The sequence below is a fragment of the Humulus lupulus genome, chromosome 1 (genome assembly GCF_963169125.1).
Source record: "Humulus lupulus chromosome 1, drHumLupu1.1, whole genome shotgun sequence".
NCBI lineage: Eukaryota > Viridiplantae > Streptophyta > Magnoliopsida > Rosales > Cannabaceae > Humulus > Humulus lupulus.
This window is the reverse complement of record NC_084793.1, coordinates 92,203,901-92,230,686: the sequence shown is the minus strand read 5'-3', so window position 1 is coordinate 92,230,686 and position 26,786 is coordinate 92,203,901. Positions and strand designations below refer to the sequence as shown.

Below are 26,786 nucleotides of genomic sequence, written 5' to 3'. Positions count from 1 at the left end.
GATGAGGATATGTACTACAATCCTGAACGGTACGTGCCCATTATGGAACTTGAAAACTGACAGCTGAAAAAACAATTGGCTAAAGCTAATAAGCGGAATGAAGAGTTGGCTAGGTTAGCCGCGGAGGCTCAGGCGGCTCAGCCCCCTCCTCCGCGTGAAAACCAAGCCCCTCCTCCGAGGGATGTGCATGTTCCTCCGCGCAGGCCTCATGGACGTCCTCGAAAAAATTCTGCCATGAGGAGGCCAGAGCAACCTCCGGCACCAGCAGAGCAATCCGCTCCCTCGAGACCTCGAAGAAGTACCCGAGCTAGGGCCCGGTTAATTCTACTAAGGAAGTACCAGCGGAACTGGGAATAACCGAGCCCCTACAGAGGCTCGGACTCAAATCCTTGGAAACACGCAGAATGCAACCGACCCATCTCGGGCAAACTCTGGACCGTCTAGACCTCGAAATGGGTGGCAGCCACTGTCACCCATACGATTCCCTCCATCGCCTATAAGATACCCTTCACCGCCTCGCAGGAATGCTAAAATAGTTCGAGATGATGAGGAAAGACGTGTGGGAAGGAGGCAAGGGAACAGAGAAGCCTTCAAGGAGTGGAGAGGCGCCCAATCTACAAGAAGTCAAATGTCCCAGTCTCGCACTACAGAGACAAGGCATCATGAAAGAGACCCATCTCGAAATAATCATGTGACGAGTCTTACCAGTGACGACTCAGGTGATACCAGATCAGTCAGTATGTATGATCGAGGTTGAAAGAATACTGGGAACCACAGGAATCGCTCCGACCTGTGAGAACACTTGAATCAGAATTGGGGTAATGTTAACCCGTCAAACCTGGTCATGAGGGATCGCCTAAATGGGCGTAAAGGTCCCTAGCAGAGGCGCGAGCCTGGAAGTGTGATCAATGACAGCCAATTTCACGCAAGACCGCTCGCGGACCCGGTCTAGGAAATAATTGATCAGTTGGAAAAGGCCTTCAGACTTTTGCAAAATGAGCAAGGTCGGGGTCGGCATGAGGATTCTGACGAGGAGCTCAAACCGTTCGCTCCCCATATTTCCAATACTCTGTTTCCTCAAGGATTTCGGATCCCTCATGTCCCAACTTTTGACGGAAAGTCCGACCCATACAGCCATCTGAGTACATTCAATACCATAATGAGAGCAAGTAAAGTGGGTTACGAGCTCAGATGCATGTTATTTCCAGCATCGCTTACGGGACCAGCCAAAAGCTGGTTCGAGAAATATAAAAGACATTCAATCACCTCTTGGGACCAACTATCAAAGGACTTCAAGAAGTAGTTCAGAGCCATGATGGGGGTTAGACCTGAGGCATCAACTCTAACTAATGTTCGGCAGCAGCCAGGCGAGACATTGAAAAGTTACCATACAAGGTTTAACTTGGAAGTTGCCCGAGCTCAAAATGTGGATGACAGCGGTCATCTAATGGCTGTCCAGGCTGGAGTAATGCCAGGAATTGCTCTCTGGGACGATATGCAGAGAAAACCGGTGAGGTCCCTAACCGAGTTTAATAAACGAGCTCAGAGTTTTGTCAATGTAGAGGAGGCGAGGTCAACACTGAATATGACCTCCCAGCCCATAACTACAACGATAAACGTAAACTCTGCCTCAACCTCGACAGATCCACCAGCCTCAAAGCCTACTGCGGAAAACCCTTCCAAGAGAAAGAAGAACGAAGGGAGTAACCCCGAGGCCGAAGGGGGAAAGAAGAAGAAGGGGGAAAGATATTTCTCCGTGTAAAAAGTGTACACCGAGCTCAACGAGTCTCGGGAGAATATATACTTGGATAATGAAAACTAGGTCCCCTTCAGACGTCCAGACCCCATGAGAAATCAGAAGTCTAAGAGGGACTCCAGCAAATATTATCGATTTCACAGAGACACCGAGCACACTACTGATGAGTGCCGACAGTTGAAAGACGAGATCAAAGGATTGATCTCGAGAGGCTGTTTCAGACAATATGTCAAAAACCAGAATACTAATTAGGCGTCTACAAGCCACAGGGCAGCTACGCCATAACCTGCACAAAACAACAATTCCTGAGCCAGGGAAGAAGATAGGCCCCCTCCAATTGATGGAGAAGACGTGATAACCATCTCGGGTGGACCTAATCTCGCAGGAGTGAGCAGGAATGCCCAAAAATGATATGTGAACGAGCTGAAAATTGGGGACGAGTCTCCTTATGAACCCGAACTTAGAGCTCCAAAATGTCAGAAGGTTGAATCTCAACCAATAACCTTTACTGAGGACGATGCGTCCCATGTTCAGTTCCCCCACAATGATCCACTGGTCATCACTCTCTAGCTTGCAAATAAGAGAGTTCACCGAGTTCTCATTGATAATGGAAGCTCCATGAACATCCTCTATAAGGCCACCCTAGAAAAGATGGGACTCACGCTTCGAGACCTAAAAGCGTGTGCAACAACTTTGTACGGCTTTTCAGGAGAGGGGATTGCCTGTAGGGGGTCCATTGAACTCCCAGTAACCTTGGGAGACTACCTAGTCTCAGTTACCAGGATGATGGAGTTTGTGGCAGTGGACCTGCCATCAGCCTACAACGTGCTGCTCGGGAGACCCGCCCTAGTAGGGCTGGGGGCAGTCTCGTCTGTAAGGCATCTGGCCATCAAGTTCCTGACTTCTAGTGGCATCGAGACGCTGAAGGGAGATAAGTTAGCCGGAAGGGAATGTTATCGCATTTCCATAAGAGGAAAGAAACAGGTGAGCGAACAAACACTCGTCGTTATCCAGAATAAGGACGGGACGACCCTGGAGATAGACGAAGAGATCGACCCAAGAGTGGAGGAAAGAGATGACCTCGAGCCATTAGAAGAGCTCGAGAATGTCAGGCTCGAAGAGTCAGATCCATCGAGAACGGTAAAGGACAGGAAACATCTACTCGAAGAAACTAAATAGCAATTAATTTGCTTTCTGAAGAGAAACCAGGATGTCTTCGCGTGGTCACATTCGGACATGGTGGGAATAAGTCCAAACATTGTGAGCCATACGTTAAATATTGACAAAAGCTTCCCACCGAAGCAACAAAAGCGAAGACAGCTGGACGACGATAGAAAGAAGGCACTGAAAGAGGAAGTCGACAGGTTAAAGGTAAACTGATTCATTAGGGATGCTTTTTACCCCGATTGGGTAGCCAATCCAGTACTGGTCCCGAAGACCAATGGGACGTGGCAAACCTGCATCGACTATTCGAATCTCAATAAGGCCTGTCCAAAAGACTGTTTTCCCTTACCGCGGATTGACCAGCTCGTGGATGCGACGGCAGGGCATAGGCTGATGTCATTCATTGATGCCTATTCTGGATATAACCAGATTTCCATGCACGCCCCTGACCAGGAACATACGAGCTTCATAACGGACAAAGGGATATATTGTTATAATGTCATGCCATTCGGGCTCAAAAATAAGTCTCAACTTAACGATAACCATGTTGATGATCTCGAAGAATGCTTTGCCGTGCTCCGGAAGTATAACATGAAGCTTAACCCTCAGAAATGCTCCTTTGGGGTATCTTCAGGAAAATTCCTGGGTTTCATTATAAACGCTCATGGAATAGAAGCTAATCCAGACAAGATCTAGGCCCTGATCGACATGCCCTCACCTCAAAGATACAAAGATGTCCAAAGTTTGACCGGCAGGATGGCGGCAATAAGTAGGTTTATCTCGAAATCTACAGACGGTTGTCTTCCATTTTTTAACTTATGGAGGGGAGGCAAGAAATTTGAATGGACGGAAGAGTGCAAGCTGGCCTTCCGGGAGCTTAAAAAGCACCTCGCAGAACCCCCCATCTTATCAAAACCTATTATGGTAGAAGTGCTATATTTATATCTTGCCACTACTGAGCACGCCATAAGTGCAGTGCTCATGCAAGAAGAAGGAAAGGTGCAAAGGCCCGTGTATTACGTCAGTAAAAGATTACTGGGGGCAGAGTCGAGATACCCCTTGATGGAAAAGCTAGCTCTCAGCTTAATTCATTTATCTCGAAAACTTCGACCCTACTTTCAGGCGCACCCCATCCATTTATTAACTGATCAACCACTAAGACAAGTCTTGTCTAAGCCAGAAGCTTCAGGTCAACTTCTTAAATGGGCGGTTGAACTCGGTCAATTCGAGATCACCTACCACCCAAGGACGACTATTAGGGCACAAGCCTTGGCAGAATTTATAGTGGAATGTACTGGCATGGCCAACGATGAAGTTATAACCCCGGCCCACGAGCTGTGGAAACTTTACGTTGATGGGTCATCTAATGATAATGGATCGGGGGCAGGAGTCATTTTGATCACTCCCGCAGGAAGCAGATTCCACTCTGCCTTAAGATTCGACTTCAACGCATCAAATAACGAGGCCGAATACAAGGCTTTACTGGCGGGACTTTGTATAGCCAAAGAGCTCAAAGCTAAAGCAATACATTGTTACAGCGACTCCCAGCTAGTAGTTAACCAAATTTTGGGAGAATACCAGGCTCGTGGCACAAAAATGGCAGCTTACTTAGAAAAGGCAAAGTCGGCATTGGAACATTTCGAGTTTTACACAATCGAACAGGTCCCCCGAGAACAAAACTCGAATGCAGATGCCTTAGCTCAGCTTGCTACTTCCACCGAGAATGATGAGCTAAATGTTGTGCCAATTGAACATCTCTTGGCACCTAGTATTAATGAGCCAGAGCTAGAAGACGCGTGTATGATCGACTCCGAGCCTACTTGGATGACTCTGATAGTTGAATATCTCGAGACCGACATCCTTCCAAAAGATCAAAATCAGGCTCGAAAATTGATGTATCAAATCCCCCGTTACACCATCATGGATGGTAGGCTGTATAGAAGGGGATATTCCATGCCATTACTTCAGTGTGTGACTCCACCCAAAGCCAAGAAAATCATTGAAGAAATTCACAAAGGGTTCTGTGGAGATCATACTGGGGGGCATAGCCTGTCCAAGAAAATCATACGCCAAGGTTATTTTTGGCCTACTATCAAGTCGAACTCTTTCGAGTACGTAAAGAAGTGTGATAAGTGCCAGCGATTCGCCACAATTCCTCGAGCTCCACCGTCCGAGCTGACCATGATGACCTCCCCATGGCCATTTTCGGTATGGGGAATCGACCTCATAGGCTCTCTCCCAACTGGCAAGGGTGGAGTAAAGTATGTTGTAGTTGCCGTAGACTACTTGACGAAGTGGACAGAAGCTGACCGTTAGCAACAATAACCTCTAAAAAAGTCCTTGACTTTGTAGTGAAGAACATTATATGTCGATATGGGATGCCGAGGAAAATTGTGTCCGACAACGGAACCCAGTTCGATAGCGATCTGTTCACGAACTTTTGCAAAAAAAAATGGAATAATAAAGAGTTTTTCGTCAATAGCTCATCCCCAGGAGAATGGCCAGGTCAAAGCTGTAAACAAAACTCTCAAGAGTTTGCTGAAGAAAAAGTTGGAAGAAGCAAAAGGACGATGGCCCGAAGAATTACCCCAAGTCCTATGGGGATATAGAACTACCGCCCGAACATCAACAAGACATACCCCATTCTCTTTGGTGTACGGTTGCGAGGCTATGTTGCCAGTTGAGGTCGAAATTCCTACGCTTATGACCAAGACTCGAACCACACTCAGCTCAAAGAAACCTTAGACCTGATCGAAGAGAGAAGAAACGAAGCTCAGCTAAGAAATGTTGCATACCAACAGCGAGCTACCAGGTACTTAAACAAGAGAGTTCGGGATCGAAAGTTCGGTGTGGGAGATTTGGTGCTAAAGCGTGTATTTTTGGCAACACGAGATCCAGCAGCGGGCATGCTCGGACCAAATTGGGAACGACCCTACCAGATGGAGTCAGTCATCCGACCCAGTGTCTACAAGTTAGCGAGATTGGATGGGAGCCTGGTACCGCGAGCATGGAATGGCGAACACCTAAGACCTTACTATCAATAGTGTAGGAAGGATGTTGCCTGTAACCATGCTTGTTTATCTGTACTGTTTTGCCTACTTTTGGATTTTATCAAATAAAGATTTGTTTCGTCTAATATGGTTTATTTTTGCAATCTCCCTTAATCTAATAACCTATGACCACATTCATAGGATATTAAGGGGGCATTATTGGTATATATAAATACCACCAGCTTGAAAAATAAAGTAACATATACGAAATACATGCAAGTGTTTGGGCATAACCAAATGGGCGAGCTAAGATAGTTTGGATGTAACCAAGCTATCAAGCATAAAAAAAAAAGACGTACAAGTGTTTAGACATAACCAAATATGCGAGCCAAGACAGTTTGGATATAACCAAACTAGATTAAAATGTAAGTGTATGGATTACAAACCTAACACAACCTTAATAGGTTTGGAACAAACCAGCTAAAACTAATCGGTAGTAAGTTGGAGCATAACCCACTTCGGATAAGCCGAGACCAAGGCTGGAGTATCTTATAAAACAATAGTTTCTAACTCATAACCTCGAAGAGATAACCGAGGACGAGAAAAAGTAACTAAAAAATAAGATATAACTAAACTGTTTGCATTACACACCATACAAGTACTTTCGGGTTCATGGTTAAAGTAATATCCGACCTTGACGAATAACGAGATCAGAAGCGGATAATTCGAGCAAACTGTGCATGAATGCATTGAACCTCAAGCCTAAATCCAAACTATGTTTGTGCGAATAAACAAACATACGTGATTCTTTAATATAAAATGTGCAAAATATTTCAAATCAAGAAATGTAAAGCATATATATTAAAAGAAAAGAAAAATAAATTGTATCAGCCCTACGGGCATAAATTAAAACAATTACAAAAATAAAGGGATGTAGCCCCGAGGTGAGATTCAAGAAGGAGTAGTTTCCTTAGCCTTCTCAGCACCAGTAGCACTAGACTCTCCAGGACGAATAGCATGACTATCCTTCTGAGCAGCCTCCCGAGCAGCCTCCTCTGCCTCAAGCCGAGCATTCCACTTATCTACGAGCTTCACCTCAAGAGGACCTAGGAAGCTGGTATCGAGGTCGTCATTGTTGGCCCATATTCTGTACATGGCCAGATCAACCGCCTAGTCCTTCTTCTCTTTGTACTCGGCAAGGAGGCGAACCTTTTCACTCTCAATTATATCAAAAGTGGTAGCCTTGTCTTCTTCGAGCTTGGTATTAACCTCCTTGAACCGAGCGTTCTCCTTCTCAAGCTCCGCGAGCCTAGCGTTCTGCTTCTCAAGCTCAGATGTCTTGGCCTTAAGCTCCTCGGCTCCTGCCTCAAACTTTGCCTTTGTTGCCTTTAGTTCATCACTCAGTTTGAGTTGAAGATCCTTCGCCTCCTAAGCATAGGATTTGCTCGAATGGATCTCGTTATTCAACTTATAGTTGAGCTGAGCAGAGACAGCAAGAGCCTGGCATACAAATAAATCAACATTAGCATGCGGACCGTCTATAAATATAGCTAGTAGCGAGAAAAGAAAAGTTACCGCGGCGGTAAGCTCGACACTCTTCTCGTAGAGTATGTTGCAGTCTCGGGCGTTGTTAAAAAATTGCCAGTAAGGAGCATCAAAACCGTTAAAGCTCTGGCCCACTCGGGACAAGATGTCCGAGCCCGGCGTAGCCCCATGGGACCCAGCAGCATTGTCAACTACATACTCCTCAACATGAGTAGAAACTGACAACTTGTGGGTTAAGGAAGCAGAGGGTATTTTAGGAGGTGGACCGAGCGTCGAGTGAACCAGGATGGGAGGTTGGGGCTCGACCATAGCGGATGCCCCGACTTGTGGAGTCGACCCCACAGCGGAGCTTGTAGCAGGCGAAGCTGGTGGAGGAGGTGTCTTTTCAGTCCTCTTAAGGACCTTGGCAGGCCGGTCAGCTTTTCACGACCCCCTGGGGCGTTGCTCCTTTTGGCTCCGCCACTCTCGAGAATATTGTCAAGATCGGAGTCCATCTCACCTACACAGTCACACCACAATATGAGTTATCAAAAAAGAGAAAATGTATAACGTAACTCAGCATCGCGCAAATATACAAAGTAATGAAAGGGCGAGTGGAGAGAAACCTAACTGGAACTCTCCTCCGAGCTCGAGCTCAGAGACCATGAAATTCCCCCATCTTCAGAAGAGGCGGGGGGAGTACCTTCCCTATAGGTGGAAGTCAACCTTGAAAGGTCCCTATAGTCGTTGGTCCCATATTGGACGGCTATTCCATCCCATACCTCGTTCAGGCTATACATAGTGTCATATTTCCCGAGCCAGCTATCGAACCTATGAACCTGTTCATCTACCCAAGTCCATATATAGAAATGGTCCCTATCATCCTCGCACAATACTAACCTATCAGGTTTGTGTTTTAATAGGGCGGGGGACCACATTTTCAAGCTTAGGATGACTGTACCTTGATCATCCAAGCCCGAGCTCGAGGCTTCATCGTTGGCCTCATTCCCTGATTGCGAGCTCCTTCGGCGAACTGGAGGCGGGGTTCTCACCTCTCTCCTTCGGGGGAGAATGCCTGTTGGCAAAGACACGAGCTCCCAGCGGTCATATTTTTTGTTGGACCAATCCGAGGTGGACTGGCCATCTCCCAAGAGCCCGCAATCTCGGAGCTTACCTTCATGCAAAAGGTATGAGAGGGATCTCCTGCCATAAGGGAGTTGGAGCAGAGTCTCTCTATGCTCCTTCATCTCGTCAGTAGGAGTAAGACGATGATAGTTGGCTGGAAAATAAAATACAATTCAACTAAGTACGAGCCTATAGACAAAAGTCCGAGCACAAAGATAAATGAGGTTAGGGTACTTACGAATCTGTCTGAACGAGTAGTATCGAGACGGAGCTAGGCCATCTGTCCAGAAGAAGGCCTTCTTAAAGTCAGGAGGATGGTTGGGAAGATCCTCAAACATATTTTTCTCCATGGGGTAGCTCGAAAGATAATAGAAGCTGTCTCCTCCCCGAGATCAGGAGGGATTGCTTTTCAAACAGAAAAGATACAGGATCTCCTCTAGCAGCGGTCCTTCCCACTTCAACTCGTGGTATAGCGACCTCAGGGCAAACAGAACCCTGTAAGAATTAGTATTGAGCTGGAATGGAGCCAACCCAATGAAGTTTGTGAAATCTTTGAAGAAAGACTTCAAAGGCAGTATTGCTCCTGCCTTCATATGCTCCTGGCTCCAAGCCGCGTATCTCAGCTTATTGTCAGGATTTCCATCTCCCGAAGCGTGGCAGCTTCGCTCGTGGGAGGTAGGGGCTCGACACCTTAGCGAGCCTGATAATCTTATACCATGAAAGGCCAAGATATCGTTTATCTGACCTAGCGAGGTAACCGAGCTCTAATAATGCTCGGCCTCGAAAATTTCCCTCCTCGGCTGCGAGGTGGAGGGCTCCCCCATCAGTGATAATCGAAGATCTCCCGGGTTGTACGCGATTGTCACTTTTAGCCTGGGATCAGTCTGGGCCCTGAATCAAATTCCGGATAAAGAGCCTCTCGAAGGATTTTTCTCTTCTTCTCTATAACCTCGACGATTTGACGACAATAATGAGCTCGAGTTTCTTCTTGTTCGCGAGCTAGCTTGTGTTCACGAATCAGGTGCTGGTTCCGAGCAAACAACGACTTCGAGCTCGAAGTTTTTGGCGAATATGGGATGGCAAGCAACGACCTCCACTGTCTTTCCAGATTCGGTGACATCTAGCAAGAAAGAGAAAAGTGGTGAGGGCCATGCATGCAAGGAATCAAGAATAACGATCTTGGTAGGTCAAGCTTGAAAATGCTTGGATACAACACGAGTTCGATCCTAGAGACCCGATTAAGTGTCACGACGTGTATTCCACGAAAAAGGGAGGGAAGTGGGTCTAATTTTTTAGAATCCCGAAATATCAGGGAAAAAGCTGGCGGTTATTCAAAAATGGTATTTTTGAGTATCATGCATTCTTTAAAATCAAGATTTTGTACCCGATATCTTGGCGTGCAAGACATATCCTCCAAAATTTGAAAACCCAGAAAAAAGACCATATTAGGGGTCTTACTACATTTGAACTGGATTCAAAACTAGTAATGGGAAACCTAAATGAATATCTATCGATCAAAGTATCCTAGTACATCAAACTAAAGAATAAAGCAGCACGTTCCTAGAAATGTAAGAGCAACAAAGGCAGAAACTGGCGTAAAGAAAAAGAAAATATACATTAAGATCACATACTTACACACTGAAAATGGTGGTTGCAAAGAAATAGATGACTGAAGAAGCAGGTATGATCTCACGATCTCGAACTGGCTGGTGGTCCTTTGCTTCTTTGGCTGGGAAAACATGCAAAAGCAAAAACTTTCTGGGCTGGCCTCTGGTTTTTTCTCTCCTCTTTTTTCTCTGATAAACGTAAAAGTAAGAGGAAGAAGATGACTGGAGCCCTATATATAGACAATCAGAAGTGGTAAAAAGGGATTAATCCGAGCCATTGGCCAGGATCCTTATCAAATCCGACAGCCAAGGATAAATGACAAGATGGTGCCGAAAAAGTGGTAGGTGAACGATCATGGGAAGATTTCCAAGGTACTCGAGTACCCTGAGTGAGCAATACCCAACTGACATGTGTCCATACTCGAGTATGTGTGATGGTGCAGTTCCCGAAGAAAGTAGTTCAAAAGTTTCCTTCTCATAGGATTTGAACAAATACTTTTCAGGGGGCAAAATGTTACACCCAGATTTCGAGCCTTGAGAATTATGATCTCGAAAGCTGGATTCATCAGATGTGAGCTCGCAATATCTAGAATACGTGTTCGCAACCTAGGCATCGAATCTTCATAGTTGGTGGCAACCTCGAAGATGGGTGACCTCGAAGTCCTTATAAGCTCGAAAGATAGACATCGGAAGGCGTCCATTTTCGAGTGACCTTGGATCAAGAGGTCCGAGCCTGACATGAGTGTGAGCTCGAAGCAATGTGGTCTTGGAGAAAATAATATAACTTGTAAGTTACTCAGAGACCTAGACTGGCACGATGTTGATGATGCTGATTGCTGATTTCGAACAGCTTAATGAGTCACTTGAAGAGACGCAGTCTACATTTATTGTTGTAACTTTCCTACAATAAAGGGATATTTATTAGTCAGTTATACGCCCCCTGGTCTTCAGTGGACGTTTCCTTGTATGTAGGAGTTACAGGCTTTAAAACCATTAAATTTATTAAAATACAGGATAACTTCCCAGAAAGGTGTGAGACAGTATTCTGAGACTTCCTCTATAAATAGAGAAGTCGTGTACCTTTGTAAAGGAGCGAAATTTGGTGATCTTGAGAGAAACTCTGGAGAATTTATCCCTGAAGGATTTCCATAAATTTCCTGAGTTCTAATAACAAAGACTCGTGGACTAGGCAGAGTTAACTGCTGAACCACGTAAAAAACTCTCATTGTTTTATTGTGTTTTTCTGGCCATAATTCTTTACTGTTTACGTGCTCTACATTTTAAGTTGACGAAAAACGGCGTCAACAAATTCAATCAAAAATGTGTAACTCTCAATCTACACATTATTAGGTGATATTTAGAAGTTACAAATTTGTACTTGATTTTGTAATTCCAAAATATGTTACACTTGGATACATATATATGTACAATTTTGTAACTCTCAATATTATATTACAAGATGTGACAAATCACATTTATCATATTGTTTAATCTAACATTATATTATATAAAATAATATAGCATTTCCTCGCTTAGATTAAATAATCATCTTTTTTAATTATTATTTAATCAATCAAATATTATATTAAAATATAACATTAAAATTGTACACTATTATAGTCGTGCCTTATATATGTATCCACGCAGCCATTCAGAAATTGAAGGAGGAGAGCAAAATATTTGTTGACTTAGAAAGCCAGCAAGATAACTTATTGCTTATTGGATCGACAGAAAAAAAATGATTAGACACATTATATAGATATATATATATATAATTTTCTAATCATAGAAAATATTTGTTGGTATTGTTGTCGTGGGACTTGTATAAAAACACACCCGTATAAAAGAGATGGTTGGCTTAATTTAGTGGTTGCATGCTGACGTAGCTATTGCATGCCCCTCACGATTGATAATTTTCTTATTTGTGAAGATATTCTTTATGGCGACATCTCCCAATTAATTTATATTTCTACTTCTTCTTCTTTTTTGAATAAATGGACGGACTTCATTACAGGTTAAATAATATGCGGAATATTGGAAGAGGAAAAAGTTATTTGGTAATGGTTCGCCTTTTAATTATTAAATACTAAATATTATGGTTTTTTTTAATCCAAATAGGTCTCTTGTAGTCTTGTGTAGAAAACGTCGTTTGCTGATCCCATGGCCACATAATTCTCATAATAATAACACAACTCCTCAAATTTGGGGTTATTCCTTGTTTATAGATTACTGTCCCTCTCAAATATTCTTTAGCAATTTAAAATATATTTTAGTATATGTATAAATAAATATTTTGGGTAGAATAATGAACATTTTAAGTCTAAATTGAAAACGAACCGACCAGTGAATTTAAAGTTAATTAATGTCCTGTAACTCTTATATGTGAACCACTTGTTTTGTATCAGTTTTTAACCATAGTCTACAATTATATATCTCGAACAGGATCAAACTGTCATTTAAGTAATGTTTTAACCAAAGTAACCAAGTTAGAGTCGGTTTTTTCACTCCAATAACTCAATGCATAATTAAAAGGAGTAATGTTTATCAAGCCAGAACAAACCATATAATAACTGTTGGAACTTATCAATATAAGTGTGAATTGTTAAAAAATAGAAAATGTACTTTTTTTTCTCCCTAGAGGAAGAGTCTCACATTGCTTTAGAATACTCATTTGTAAGGGTATATAGATAGTGGACTTGAGCATTGGGGTTGTGCCCCAAGGGGTACCCACTTTTGTGAAAGAGGGAGGAGTCACACAAAGGCTCACCAGACCACTATACGCGCGCCGCCGCCTTCCGACCTGAGCTGGGTGGTTGGTGTGCACCTTATTATTTAAAAAAAAAATTATTTATTAAGTATTATTTTATTTAATAACTTTTTCTCTTCACCTTCAGCTTTTTCAGGAATCCAACTTCCTCTCCCATGTTTTAATAAAACGTTTTTTTCCCGTTGGTGCGATTACTTTTCTGTAAGGAACTCTCAATATTTTTTAGATCAGAAAAAAAATTGCGCTGAGTTTTATCGATTCCGAGAAGTAGAATTCTTAAGGGTGTGGTAAACGACGGTTCTCTACGGTGCAGTGGAGGTCTGATAGAGTATTGACTGGGCTATTTTATCCTGGGACGATGGGGCTGATAGTTTGCTTGCACATTTCTCGGCAGTGCTGCGAACGTCTTAAAGAGAGCGACCTAGTCCGTGACTCAACCCAGATTATTAATTGGTAATTTTGTTCCTATTTTTTATTTCTGTAGCAACTATCTCAACAATTTTAAGACGTTAAGTCTCTACCATGACTACCGATGATAACTCTGGTGTTGTTGACATTAATAAACCATTTCGTTTTGAGGGTAACCATTTTAAAAGATGGAAACAGAAGATGTTATTTTTTCTCACAATGAAAAAGGTTAACACTGCTCTGACTACTGATAAGCCTATTGTCTCTGACAAAGATGAGAACGATGAAAAAGACAAACAAACGAAGGCATTAGAGGCTTGGGTCGAAATGATTTTTTATGCAAAAATTTCATTCTCAATGGTTTATCTGATGACCTGTATGAATATTATAATTCTGACAAAAATGCTAAGGAAATCTGGGACGCACTGCAAAAGAAGTATGACACTGAGGAGGCTGGAATCAAGAAGTACACTGTCAGTCGCTACCTCAAATTTCAGATGACCGATGACAAGTCAGTGGAAGCCCAATCTCATGAACTTCATAAAATCGCTCATGAAATAATTTCTGAATGTATGTCTTTAGATGAACAATTTCAAGTTGCTGGGACTATTGACAAACTGCCCCCTGCGTGGAAAGATTTTAAAAAATTTCTCAGGCATAAAACAAAAGAATTTTCACTGGAAAGTCTGATCACTCGCCTTCGTATTGAGGAGGAAGCTCGTAAACAAGACCAGAAAGAAGAAGTGTTTGTTGTATCCAGTAACAACAACACTAACAAAAAGTCCACTGCGATTCTGAAACCCAATGGGAAAATTTCAAGAATCAAAATCGAAAGTAGAACTCAAACCGCAACAATCAACCTCAAAATAATAATCAAAATTGGAACCATCAAAGGAACCAAAATAGACAGCAGCAACACCCCCTAATAATAATAATGAACCTGCTCCATTTCTGTGCTTTGTTTGCAACAGACCAGGTCATATGGCACGCAAGTGCAGGAACAGGCCAAGCTCTGCACCGCAGGCTAACCTGACAACTGAAGAGCCTTTCACGGCTATGATATCTGAGATCAACCTTGTTGGTGGATCAAAAGGGTGGTGGGTATACACTGGCGCTTCTCGCCATGTTTGCTATGATCGAACTATGTTTAAGACATATACTGCTGCTACTGAGGATAAGAAAGTGTTGCTGGGAGATTCACACACTACGATTGTTGCTGGTATTGGAGATGTGGAATTAAAGTTTAGCTCTGGAAGAACTGTGATTCTTATGGAAGTCATGCACACTCCAGAGATGAGAAAGAATTTGGTCTCGGGCTACCTTCTCAACAAGGCGGGGTTTACACAAACTATAAGGGCTGATTTGTTTACTTTAACTAAGAATGGGATATTTGTAGGGAAAGGGTATGCAACTGAGGGAATGTTTAAATTGAATGTTGATTTTAATAAAGTCAATGCTTCTGCTTATATGTTGTGTAATTTTAATACTTGGCATGCTAGACTCTGTCACGTTAACAAGCGCATAATTAAGAGTATGGGTACTTTAGGCTTAATTCTTAAATTATCTTTAAATGACTTTGAAAAATGTGACTATTGTAGCCAAGCTAAGATCACAAAAACACCGTATAAATCTGTGACTAGAGAAATTGAGCCTCTAGATTTGATTCATTCTGATATCTGTGAACTTGATGGAACGTTGACCAGAAATGGAAAATGTTATTTTATCGCGTTTATTGATGACTATTATGATTTTACATATGTGTACTTAATGAAAAATAAAAGTGATGCTCTTGATATGTTTAAATCTTTTGTGACTGAACTTGAAAATCAATTTAATAGAAAGATAAAGAGATTTCGTAGTGATAGAGGCACTGAATATGATTCTAGCATGTTTGTTGATTTTATAACTCACATGGAATTATACATGAAAGAACTGCACCATACTCACCTGAAATGAATGGCAAAGCCGAAAGGAAGAATAGAACTTTTACTGAATCAATTGTTGCTATTTTACTTAATTCTGGTGATGCATCTTATTGGTGGGGAGAAATATTATTGACTGTATGATATGTGTTTAATAGAGTTCCAAAATCTAAAAGCAAAATTTCTCCTTATGAAATCTTGAAAAATAAACAACCAAACACCTCTTATTTTAAAACTTGGAATTGTTTGGCATATGTTAGAATTCCTAATCCTAAAAGGATAAAATTCGCTAGTAGAGCATATGAATGTGTGTTTATTGGCTATGCTGTTAATAGTAAAGCATATCGATTTTTTGATTTGAAAGACCATGTTATTTTGGAATCAAATGATGCTGATTTTTATGAACATAGATTTCCATTTAAATTGAGAAATAGTGGGGGTGCATCATCTAGTAACATGCCTGTCATTAGGGACATTGAGCATCATGAGGGGAATGAAACTGAACCTAGAAGAAGTAAAAGAGCTAGAGTCTCTAAAGACTTTGGTTCTGATTTTTGTGCATATACTTTAGAGGAGGATCCTTCGAACCTCCAAGAAGCTTTGACCTCATTAGATGCTGACCTATGGCAAGAAGCCATTAATGATGAAATGGACTCTCTTGAGTCTAACAAAACCTGGCATTTAGTTGATTTGCCTCCAGGATGTAAGACAATAGGATGTAAATGGATTCTGAAAAAGAAATTGAAACCCGATGGTACTATTGATAAGTACAAGGCATGTCTTGTTGCCAAAGGTTTTAGACAGAGAGAAAATATAGATTTCTTTGATACATACTCACCTATCACAAGAATAACATCTATTCGTGTGCTTATTGCTTTAGCTTCTTTACATGATCTTGTTGTGCACCAAATGGATGTTAAAACTGCTTTTTTAAATGGTAAATTAGAAGAAGAGATTTACATGGACCAACCTGAGGGATTTGTGATCCATGGTCAAGAACATAAAGTGTGCAAATTAGATAAATCTTTGTATGGTTTAAAACAGGCACCTAAGCAATGGCATGAAAAGTTTGACAATCTAGTTATCTCACATGGTTTTAAAGTGAATGAAAGTGACAAATGCATTTATTATAAATCTGAGAATGACATTTGCACCATCATATGTTTATATGTGGATGACTTGCTTATTTTTGGTTCGAACTTGCATGTCATAAATGATGTGAAATCTATGCTATATGAAAACTTTGACATGAAAGATCAACGAGAAGTGAATGCGATCCTTGGTATAGAGATCACTAGGTCTGAAAAGGGAATTTCTTTGGATCAATCTCATTACATTGAGAAGATTTTAAAGAAATACAATTACTTTAACTGTAAACCTGCGTGTACACCCTATGATCCCAGGGTAAAGCTATTTAAGAACACTGTTGATGGTGTAAGACAAACAGAGTATGCGAGCATCATTGACAGTCTTAGGTATGCCACTGATTTTACTAGACCCGACATTGCCTATGTTGTGGGACTACTGTGCAGGTTTACTAGTACACCTAGTGTTGAGCATTGGCATGCTATAGAAAGGGTCATGAGGTACCTTAAGAGAACTATGAACCTTGGATTGCATTATCATAAGTCTCCCGCTGTCCTTGAAGGATATAGCGATGCTGACTGGAACACCTTGTCAGATGACTCCAAGGCAACCGGCGGCTATATTTTTAGCATAGCTGGTGGAGCTGTTTCATGGAAGTCTAAGAAACAGACTATTCAGGCTCAATCTACAATGGAGTCAGAAATGATAGCACTAGGTACTGCTAGTGAAGAAGCAGGATGGTTGAGAGGCCTGCTAGCTGAGATCCCTTTATGGGAAAAATCGATACCAGTTGTGTTGATCCATTGTGATACTACCGCGGCTATTGCAAAAATTTAGAACCGTTATTACAATGGTAAAAGACATCAGATACGACGTAAGCACAGTACTGTTAGAGAGTTCCTCTCTACAGGAGCTGTAAGAGTGGATCATATACGTACTGATGAAAATTTAACTGATCCTTTGATGAAAGGATTAGCTAGAGAGAAAGTCCGTAAAACATCTAAAGGAATGGGACTATTGCCCTTAGAATGATGAGGCACACATGATGGTAACCCAACCTATAGACTGGAGATCCCAAGAAATAAGTTCAATGGGTAATAACAAGTTATGATGTGATATGAGATAGATCATGCTATTACTTAAAGTTAACTTGAAGCATGACTTCTTGAAGCGACATAAGGATGAGTTAATAGAAACTCTTAATGAGATATATACTCTATGTGGAGTGGAGTACCGAGCTACAAGAGTACTCTTGATAGACTCACCTACGTGAATGTAGAAGTGGGGCCGCTTCCTATGAAATTTTGGGCAAATTTCTAGAGCGTTCACTATACTGGGATAGACGTGCATGGCCATTAAAGCACGAGCTTTTGGACTACGCCCTAGAAAGATTGTGTGTGGTACAATGTTAGAGATAGAGTTCAAGACTACGTGTCACTCTACTATATTCTAAATTGCATTAACTATGCAAAGGTTTAAGTCAAAAGATACCTTAGTTTATGCTCAATCTTATTGTTCTTAGGTTACTGCTCGATGAAAAATATTTTTTAAATAATTCAAGTGGGGGATTGTTGGAACTTATCAATATAAGTGTGAATTGTTAAAAAATAGAAGTGGTGCTTTATTGTCTCCCTAGAGGAAGAGTCTCACATTGCTTTGGAATACTCATTTGTAAGGGTATATAGATAGTGGACTTGAGCATTGGAGTTGTGCCCCGAGGGGTACCCACTTTTGTGGAAGAGGGAGGAGTCACACAAAGGCTTACCTGACCACCACACGCGCCCACGCTGCCGTCCATCCGACCAAGTCGAGCTGAGCTGAGCTGGCTGGTTGGTTGGTGTGGTGTGCACCTTATTATTTTTTTGAAAAAAATTATTTATTAAGTATTATTTTATTTTAAAAAAACGTGATTAATTTTTGGTAAAACTGAAGACTTTTTCTCTTCAGCTTTTTTAGGAATCCAACTTCCTCTCCCACGTTTTAATAAAACGTTTTTTTTCCTGTTAATAAAGATCCACCTTTTCTTTAAAATTGGTGCGATTACTTTTCAGAAAGGAACTCCCAATATTTTTTCAATCAGAAAAAAAAAATTGCACTGAGTTTTATCGATTCCGAGCAGTAGCATTCTTAAGGGTGTGGTAAACGACGGTTCTCTACGGTGCAGTGGAGGTCCGATACAATATTAACTAAGCTGTTTTATCTTGGGGACGACGGAGCTGATAGTCTGCTTGCACATTTCTGGGCAGTGCCGCGAACGTCTTAAAGAGAGCGACCTAGTCCGCGACTCAACCCAGATTATTAATCGGTAATTCCGTTCCTGTTTTTTATTTCTGCAGCAACTATCTCAACAATAACTGTTTATGAGCCCTAAATATGTCTTAGAATTTTGTTTTTGAATTTAAATGCGAGTGATTCTATTGAAGACAAAAAATAGGGATGATAATCAGTTCATAGAATAATATATCTACTAATTAATGGAACTAATAAATCAATTAATGGATAAATATTTCCCTAGGAGAAACCAAAATTTAGCAGTAATACTAAACTTAAAAAGTGCAGGTAGTTATGTATCTAAAATAAGGAGTTGTAGTGGTACTACAAAAATTTGTGCATATATCCTTGGAAGGAATATATAAATATATATTATATTGAAAGCATTTTTCTGTAGAATCTAGTTGGCAATTATAGTTAACTGATGACTCTTATCCTCGTCGGTACCCTTTCTCTTAGATTTCACTAGCTACTTGACCCCATTTATTTTAAGTAAATTAATTAATTAAAGTATAAATAAATGTATTTATTTGGATCGGCTAAGACAAGACACAACGTGTCTCCAAATGCCGTAGTATTACGATCAGATTCACTGATGATTCAATTTAAATTATTTATAGGCTCAATTACTATATATGTCTAGATAGGGACATTATTTATGTGTATAACGCATAGAAGAAAACCAGAGCAATAGCGTGTTGACTGCAAATGTTTGATGATCCAACCCCAGCTTAATTAATATTAATTATATTAATATATATATATAGCAACCTTCACAATTTGAGATCTTTAAGCACATACATATATATTGCTTATGTGTATATATATATATATGCGTATTCTTAATTATCACAAAGTAATCAACTAGATACTAGTGCTAGCTACTGATGATGATTTCAGAATTGGAGGTCTAAATTAATAATGTTAATCAACTACTACTTTGATCCCTATATCACTGAATCACACTTATTCTGATATATTAATTTATTTTCAGTGTGTCACGCACACACATTATATCTATATATGTATATATATATAGAGAGAGAGAGAGAGCATGAATTTAACTGCATTTATCTATCTATATATGTATGTATATTAAGTATAAGAAAGTATTTGAAGTGGTGGTATATCTATAGTCCACTTCTAAAACCGCGTGACAACTCTCATTATACTTGTTAATTAGAATTGATCCAATCCTACTCAAACCTTACGTAATCCATACTTATGGTGAACACATTTTATTTGGTTTGGTTTCTATTTTATTGTGACCATTTCGTTGAGTTAATTGATCATTATCATTTACATACATTTTGCTAACTACTTTTATGTGCAATGGATCTTATCATTAGAGCACAAAATTATGCTAATGTATCATCTATCTTTAGTATATTATTCATTTAATCTTGTTACATTAAAAGTACGTATCAGCTAGTGCATTGCAACGATCTTGTCAAAATAGATAAACAAGCAACATACTATTCAAGCATACTAGATCAATAGGCTATTTAATTATGCAAGCACCAAACGTCCACAAATAATGTAACATCATAATCGTTGTTTTTATTTTCATTTATATTGTAACTACCAAAGAAACATGCTTATATTTATTGACATCAATGAATTGTATGTAAGTTAATACTAGAGTTAATATATTTATAATGGCTCTAATATAAAGATAGCTAAACAAGTGGACATAAGCTATATTTGGGCTGAACATAATAATTTATGGTGTTATATTTATTTCATATGATTGCTTTAATTAATATTACCTTTTCTTTTAACGCTCTCACAATTCTTTGAGTGGTAGCTAATTTAATTATTTGAATGCATTCACAAGTCTCTTTGAGTGCTCTCACAAAATATGACCCTGATAAAAGAACCTCTACCAACAGAACTTATCTAAAACATCTTTAATGGAGTCCTATAAACATCTTTAGTGATGTATTGTCATTTTTAGCATATTTTGACAAAATGGAACTCCAGGTGTAAATTGTGTGCCAAGTTTAGTATATATGTCAAAAGTTGTATCAAATTTAACACAAAATATATAGCATGGGTCCAATTTGACCACAATAAATACCACATTTTTTATTTATTATTCTGCCATTGATTAATAAAATGTGTGCCAAAACGTTTTCTCTTCACTTTAAACATATGCTCATGCGTAGAGTTCATAAATTTGACATAAAAAATAAATTAAATTAATTTTTTATTTTATAACTTTGTTGGCTTTTTTTAGTTAGTTTTACACTTTGTGCATATATTGGAACACAATTGTAAAAATGGGGTCAAATATATAGCATAAACTTGATTTTTGAGCCAAATTTGACACAAAATTTACACTAACCATTGGAGATGGTGTAAGGAATTTTTTAATTAATTTGAAATAAAAGAAAATTCAGAATTACATAATTATTACAAATAAGAATGAGCAAATTATGCACCCAAATAACAACACAAATAAATATGTAGCTTTACTAGAGAAAAATATATTATATTCACTACTACAAAAATTGGTTTTCCCGACAGTTTTTAACTGTCGCTATTGAGCAACGACGACAGTAGACTAACTGTTGTATTTGCCTATGCCGGCGTAGGGGTAGCTACGCCGACAGTAAATACGTGTCGCCGTTTCTGGCAACGCCGACAGTTAATAGGTGTCGCTGTTGCTGGCAACGCCGACAATTTTTAGGTGTCGCCGTTGCTGGCAACGCCGACAGTTTTTAGGTGTCGTCGTTGCTAACAACGCCGACAGTTATTAAGTGTCGTGATTGGCTCTCTATGGAGTAGTAAAGGAATGCACGTAAAAAATTAAATTAATTTAACATTGGTAACATTAAATTTATATTCGATTAGTTCTAACAATTTCTAATAAAAGAAATAAACTTATAAACTTTTTTATTCAACAGTTTTATAAATTTATTACACCATTAGTCAACAATCAAAAAATAAACCAAATTTACATATTACAAAGAGTCAACAATTTTATAAATTTATTACACCATCAACGGTAAACAAGCAAACATAATCAAAATATATTTCATCAGTTCTACTCGTATTTTCTTTGCGAGTCCACAGATTCTTGCTTGGCGGTATCCAGTGCCTTCAACATGCTAGACTACCTCTCACCCAGTGAACTGCAATCACTCTGTAAGTTTGCTATACGAGCCATATATTCATCAGCTAGCTGCTTCTTTTCATCGATAGATTCCTCATAACGTTTCAGATATTCAGACTTTGACTTATCACTTGCTTCCAGCTGCTTGTTAAGTAACGCCAACTTATCTTTGATTGACCGGCATTTTAACAGAAGTGTATTTTTCTCTAATCCAACTTGGTCAATTAATCTCTTGGTGAGATCAAGTAGTGGTCCTTCCAAACTGGGATTTTCATTGAATTCAAAAGACATCAAAAGGCATGCCCATATACATATTATTCACATCTACAAAAGGAAATGAAAAAGAAAAAGGAGGAAAAATCATTGCAAACCTTTTTTGTAAGAACATAGCTAGCTTCTGCCATTTTCCTGGACCATGACTTGATTTTTCATACTCTGATACAAGACCATCAAGGACCTAGAAAAAAAACCACCACTGAACACATAAGACAAGTTTCCTTTTTAACTTTTTACAAGAATATGAAGGTCAAGTCTACATACATCCATCAATCAAAGAACATTGCAAGACAAAAACAAATCAACAAAGTACTGTAATTTATATGGGAATTGCAAGAAGGACTCTACATGAACTCCAAATGGCAATCATGTTTACTCAAAATCCAAAAACTTCAAATAGAAACCAAAGCATATAAATATAAAAGACCAACTCTACTCACAACTCCAATGGTTTCCATATATAATAGCTAAAGCTCTATTTATTTAAATGTTTATTTTTGGAGCTAAAGCACTATTAGTTCCTCCAATGAGGATATCTGGAAAAGGGGAGCGAGAGGTCAAGATCTCAAAAAGTATGGTTGTTCACACTGCTAATAAAACCAGGGCAATTGTTTGCTAAAAGAAGATATAGAGTGGTTCATATCATTAGACTAGTTTGCAGAACATAGCATGGCTTCCTAAACCTTCAAAATTTTCATGTGTTATTCAATAATTATTGCAAAGAGGAGACTGGGGGAGAAATCTCAATAAATTTATGTGCAAAAATACAGTAAAGTAATTAAATTGATATATTGTTGAAACTACACTAAATAAAGAAGAATAAGAACCACACTTACCGAAAATGCTTACCTTCACAACATTGTCGAACTTAGCATTCGTAGCATTGCAAGTTGTTCTAAGCGTCCTTTCCATGCTTTGTAAAGCATTTGAACATTGCATTGCTGCCTCCATATATTCGTTCTTCTTGTAATCCTGCAAGTTAAGCCAATGAAAATAATAAGCATGGTGGGTGAAAAATGGTCTAACACATGAGTATACATACAGAGACAGCATTTGCCACATAAAAAGGTACATATTCATGGGTGCTACTGTGCTAAAAATAATGCAAGAATTAAATGCACATGATTGCTGGTTGTTGATATCTGTCTACATTTAGTGATTTTTTATGTTCTTAGGCTCTGTATTGCTCACACGTAATTTTAACCATTGAGCTCAAGTATTCATTTGATTATAACCACTAAGTTCAAGTATTAATATAATTTTAGCCACTGATCTCAAGCATACAATTTAAAACCACACTTAAATTGAAAACAAATTAATCTACATGAGATTGAAGTCATTTTCATGAAAACCACACTTTCTCTAAACACAATTTAAAAAGTTACCATAATACCAATTGACGATGACTCATTTTTCTAGTAAAACCACAAATACATCATGAAACTTACTAATTAATTTCTATTCAAACCAACTACAAGAACATTGACAAGAAAGCACAAAATTTTTATAACATCATTTTCGATCTTGTCAATTAAATCTAAATAAGCCTCCTTCAGTTTTGCAATAGTTCAAAAGCCCAAAAATACCCCAAAAATTCACCAGAACAGAAAAAGAAACTAATTAAAAAAAAAAAAAAAAAACACTTACTGTAGTTAGGTTTGGGGATTCCATGACCACGACAAATTAATCGTTCAAATCTAGAATTTAAAATGTTCTCATTTTCACCAAACCAAGTATTTTCAGAACCTAATCTAAGCTCATAGTATGACCTCTATCAACAATCAATTTTTCTTACAGTTATACCCAAAAACTAATGGAGTGCAATGACTCTCTGTGAAAAATCTCTTCGAACATTTGAGGAGCAAGTTCATCCAAACTTTCAATTGAACAAATCAACACTAAGAAACAAAACCCAGCAAGCACGGCACTTACACGGAAAATTGAAAAAAAACACATACATTGAGAGAGAACGAAATAGGGAGAGTAAAAAAATGAATGAGATAGAGAGATTACCTGCTATGTTTAAGCCTGTGAACCCGCCCTACCATGTGCCGTCCATGTAATGCCCCAAATTTCCTAATAAGGTTTAGGACCTTGATTAGGAGGCCGGGAGGGCCATAATTGCTTTATTATGCTATTTAATGATAATATGCGTGTTTAGGTGTATTAAATATGCATGTGAACCCATTTGTGATTAATTGGGTGATTTTCATATTTTGGCCATTTCGGGCATTTTTAGCATATATGTGAAATGGGCGTGGTACTTTGTTATTATCTGGTTAAGCCAGGGTTACCCAGCACAAGACGATCCTAGGAGGTAAGCTAGTGGGAAAGTCACAACGGGATTTAAGCTTGACTTGGAGTAAGTCAAGGGGTATTTAGAGCATTACCGAGTTATTGGGTAATGGGAAGTAACATTTGGTGATAAATTGGGAGTTAGTAAGACCAGGGGGAAATTCTGGAAGTTTTGACTATAATGTCCCCGGGGGTGTTTTCGAGACCCCGAGCATTAGGTTTTATTGGAAGCTACTTAAGCTTGAAGTAACCTTTTGAGGAAATAAAAAGAACGATCTGTACGTTCTCTCTCCCTAAAGTTCCCTTTTCGTTCCCGATCACATTTGCGAAGGTATCTCGAGTTCTAGGACTCGAAATCAAGCGAGGATCGAGGCATAGCAATCCTAAGGAGAATTAGAAGCTTATTATCCGGAGGATTTAGTTGGAAACAACTCAATCGGAGGTAATTCAAGTTTAAGTTTTAAGTTTTTAAAAGTTTTTAAGCTTGAATTGGACTTTGTGAATCGTTGAGTTTTTAGGTTGTTTGAACCTCGGGTTTTGGTGGTTTTGGACCATTGGGGAGTTTGGGAACTTTGATTTAATGACTTGGGAATGTTTAGACATGTTTTTGGGAGGTTTTAAAAGGTTAAAACGAAGGAAAAATGGCTGCCCCGAAGTTGGGCCGCGGCCCTGTTCTTGGGCGCCGCGGCCCTTGCTCGAAGAAGCAGGTGTCAGAATTTGGCCTTGCTGGGCACCGCGGCCCTTGATGGAGGGCGCCACGGCCCTTGCCTCAGAGAACCCTGGGGGCCGCGGCCCAAGGTGCTAGGGCCGCAGCCCTTGCCCTGTTTTCACCCCGTTTGCTCGTTTTGACCCCGGAAACATGGTTTTGGGCCTCGGGATCATTCCTACTACCCAGATTAGTGAGGATTGATGTCTTGGAGGTTAAGTGTTAGTTCAAGGGTTGGTTTTAGAACTTGAACTCATTTGATCACCATTTGTGGTTGTGACTAGGTTTACACTAGAGGCTTGGATCAGGATCGTGCTTGTGGCTCATTTGTTGGTAACCTGTGCTTGGACCAAATGTAAGAAAACTGCACCTCATATGTGACATGCATGGTTATGATTGATGCATGTTGAATGTTTAAATGTAAACATTGACAGCATAACGAATGCTTGGCAATCTTGCCCATTTGCATATGATTATTGTCAAGGCATGCTGGATGATTAAATGTGATGCATGTGATGCACAAGAAACATGTGATTAGGGCATGCCATGAATGATGAATGTGAGATTGGTCAGAGCTTGAGTCTCTGAGTTTGTGCATGATCATAATTATGCTAGCAACTGTTTAGTAAGCGTGCTGAATTCCCTGTCCTTGGATAATTGGCATATGTTACACATTGATAGCATTGCTTACTTGTGCATGGTACTGACTAATTAGTCAGAATTGGCAAAGGTGTTAGTATCAACTGTGAAGCTGTGACTCATTAGTCAGGTTCGGCAGTGGTACTGGGCACTAGTCACGTTGTACTGACTCATTAGTCAGAATGGTCTTAGCGTGTATCACGCAAGCCATCAAAGATGAGGTCTATTTGACTATCAGCATTGAATGACTCAAAGAGCATTAATGCCAGACCGACCCCGAGGGTCGATGAATGAAATAAGCGCTTGGAGGCTAGTGGCTTACTCAGCAGCCACTCTCCCATTTGAATTAGTGACATGCTTGTCAGTCACTCAGTATGGTTTACCAGAACCTGTTGAAGGCTAGAGGCTTACCCAACAGCCACCCTTCCATTTGAATTAGTGACTTGCATGGCAGTCACTCAGTATGGTTTACCAGAACCTATTGAAGGTTAGAGGCTTACCCAACAGCCACCCTTCCATTTGAGTTAGGGACTCGCTTGGCGGTCACTCATTGTGGTTTATCGGAACCTCAAGTGTTGCGACACTCATTTGATGAATATTATAAGCGCTTGAAGGCTAGTGGCTTACCTAGCAGCCACTCTTCCATTTGGTTAGTGACTTGTTTGGCAGTCACTCATCTGATTAGGATTGACTTGATAGTCCTCCAATCAGAAGGCCAGGATTTCTTATCCTGGATACCCCAGCATCTGTTTGAACTCATTTGCATGCTGAATAGAGCTATGATAGCTAGGCATGCCAGATATGATTCGATATCATGATATGAATGTTTATGAGCATATGAGTTTTCTTGCTGGGCTTCGGCTCACGGGTGCTTTGTGGTGCAGGTAAAGGCAAAAGAAAGCTGGGCCATCCTTGAGTTGGAGAGCTTAGGTGATGACGTGTACATATGCAGCTGCTCGACCAACACTTGGGCGAGGTTTGAAAGTGGAACTAGGGCTGAACCCTGTTTTGCCGCTTAGAACGGCCTGTTGTAAACACTTTCTTGTAATAAACTCTGAAATTATATTTTTGGGATCCCAATGTATACAGTAAACGTTCTAGTGAAACGTTTTATCTTAACCAAAGTTTACCC

The 26,786-nt window shown here is 39.9% G+C and overlaps 1 protein-coding gene across 2 annotated transcripts; it reads right to left on the bottom strand.

Moving 5' to 3' along the window:
• Positions 1–21,563: 21,563 nt before the first annotated feature.
• Positions 21,564–24,072, bottom strand: LOC133795970 (uncharacterized). 2 transcript variants are annotated; one of them, XR_009875401.1, is made up of 4 exons: positions 24,028–24,072; positions 22,851–22,986; positions 22,110–22,195; positions 21,564–22,000 (listed from the first exon to the last, which is right to left on the bottom strand). XR_009875401.1 is itself a non-coding variant. In XM_062233455.1 (4 exons), the coding sequence occupies exons 2-4, from the start codon at positions 22,963–22,965 to the stop codon at positions 21,739–21,741; spliced, it is 450 nt and encodes a 149-aa protein (XP_062089439.1). In that variant the 5' UTR covers positions 22,966–22,986; positions 24,028–24,072; the 3' UTR covers positions 21,564–21,738. The 2 variants fall into 2 exon arrangements, 1 of the variants encoding a protein (XP_062089439.1); XM_062233455.1 differs by having other exon boundaries at positions 22,864–22,986.
• Positions 24,073–26,786: the final 2,714 nt, after the last annotated feature.

Excerpts from the sequence above, each read along its gene's own strand:
- LOC133795970 (XM_062233455.1), bottom strand. The coding sequence starts at position 22,965 with ATGGAGGCAGCAATGCAATGTTCAAATGCTTTACAAAGCATGGAAAGG. Across the intron at positions 22,196-22,863 it reads AGTTCGACAATGTTGTGAAG|GTCCTTGATGGTCTTGTATC; the intron begins GTAAGCATTTTC and ends TTTTTTTTCTAG. Across the intron at positions 22,001-22,109 it reads GCTATGTTCTTACAAAAAAG|TTTGGAAGGACCACTACTTG; the intron begins GTTTGCAATGAT and ends TGAAAATCCCAG.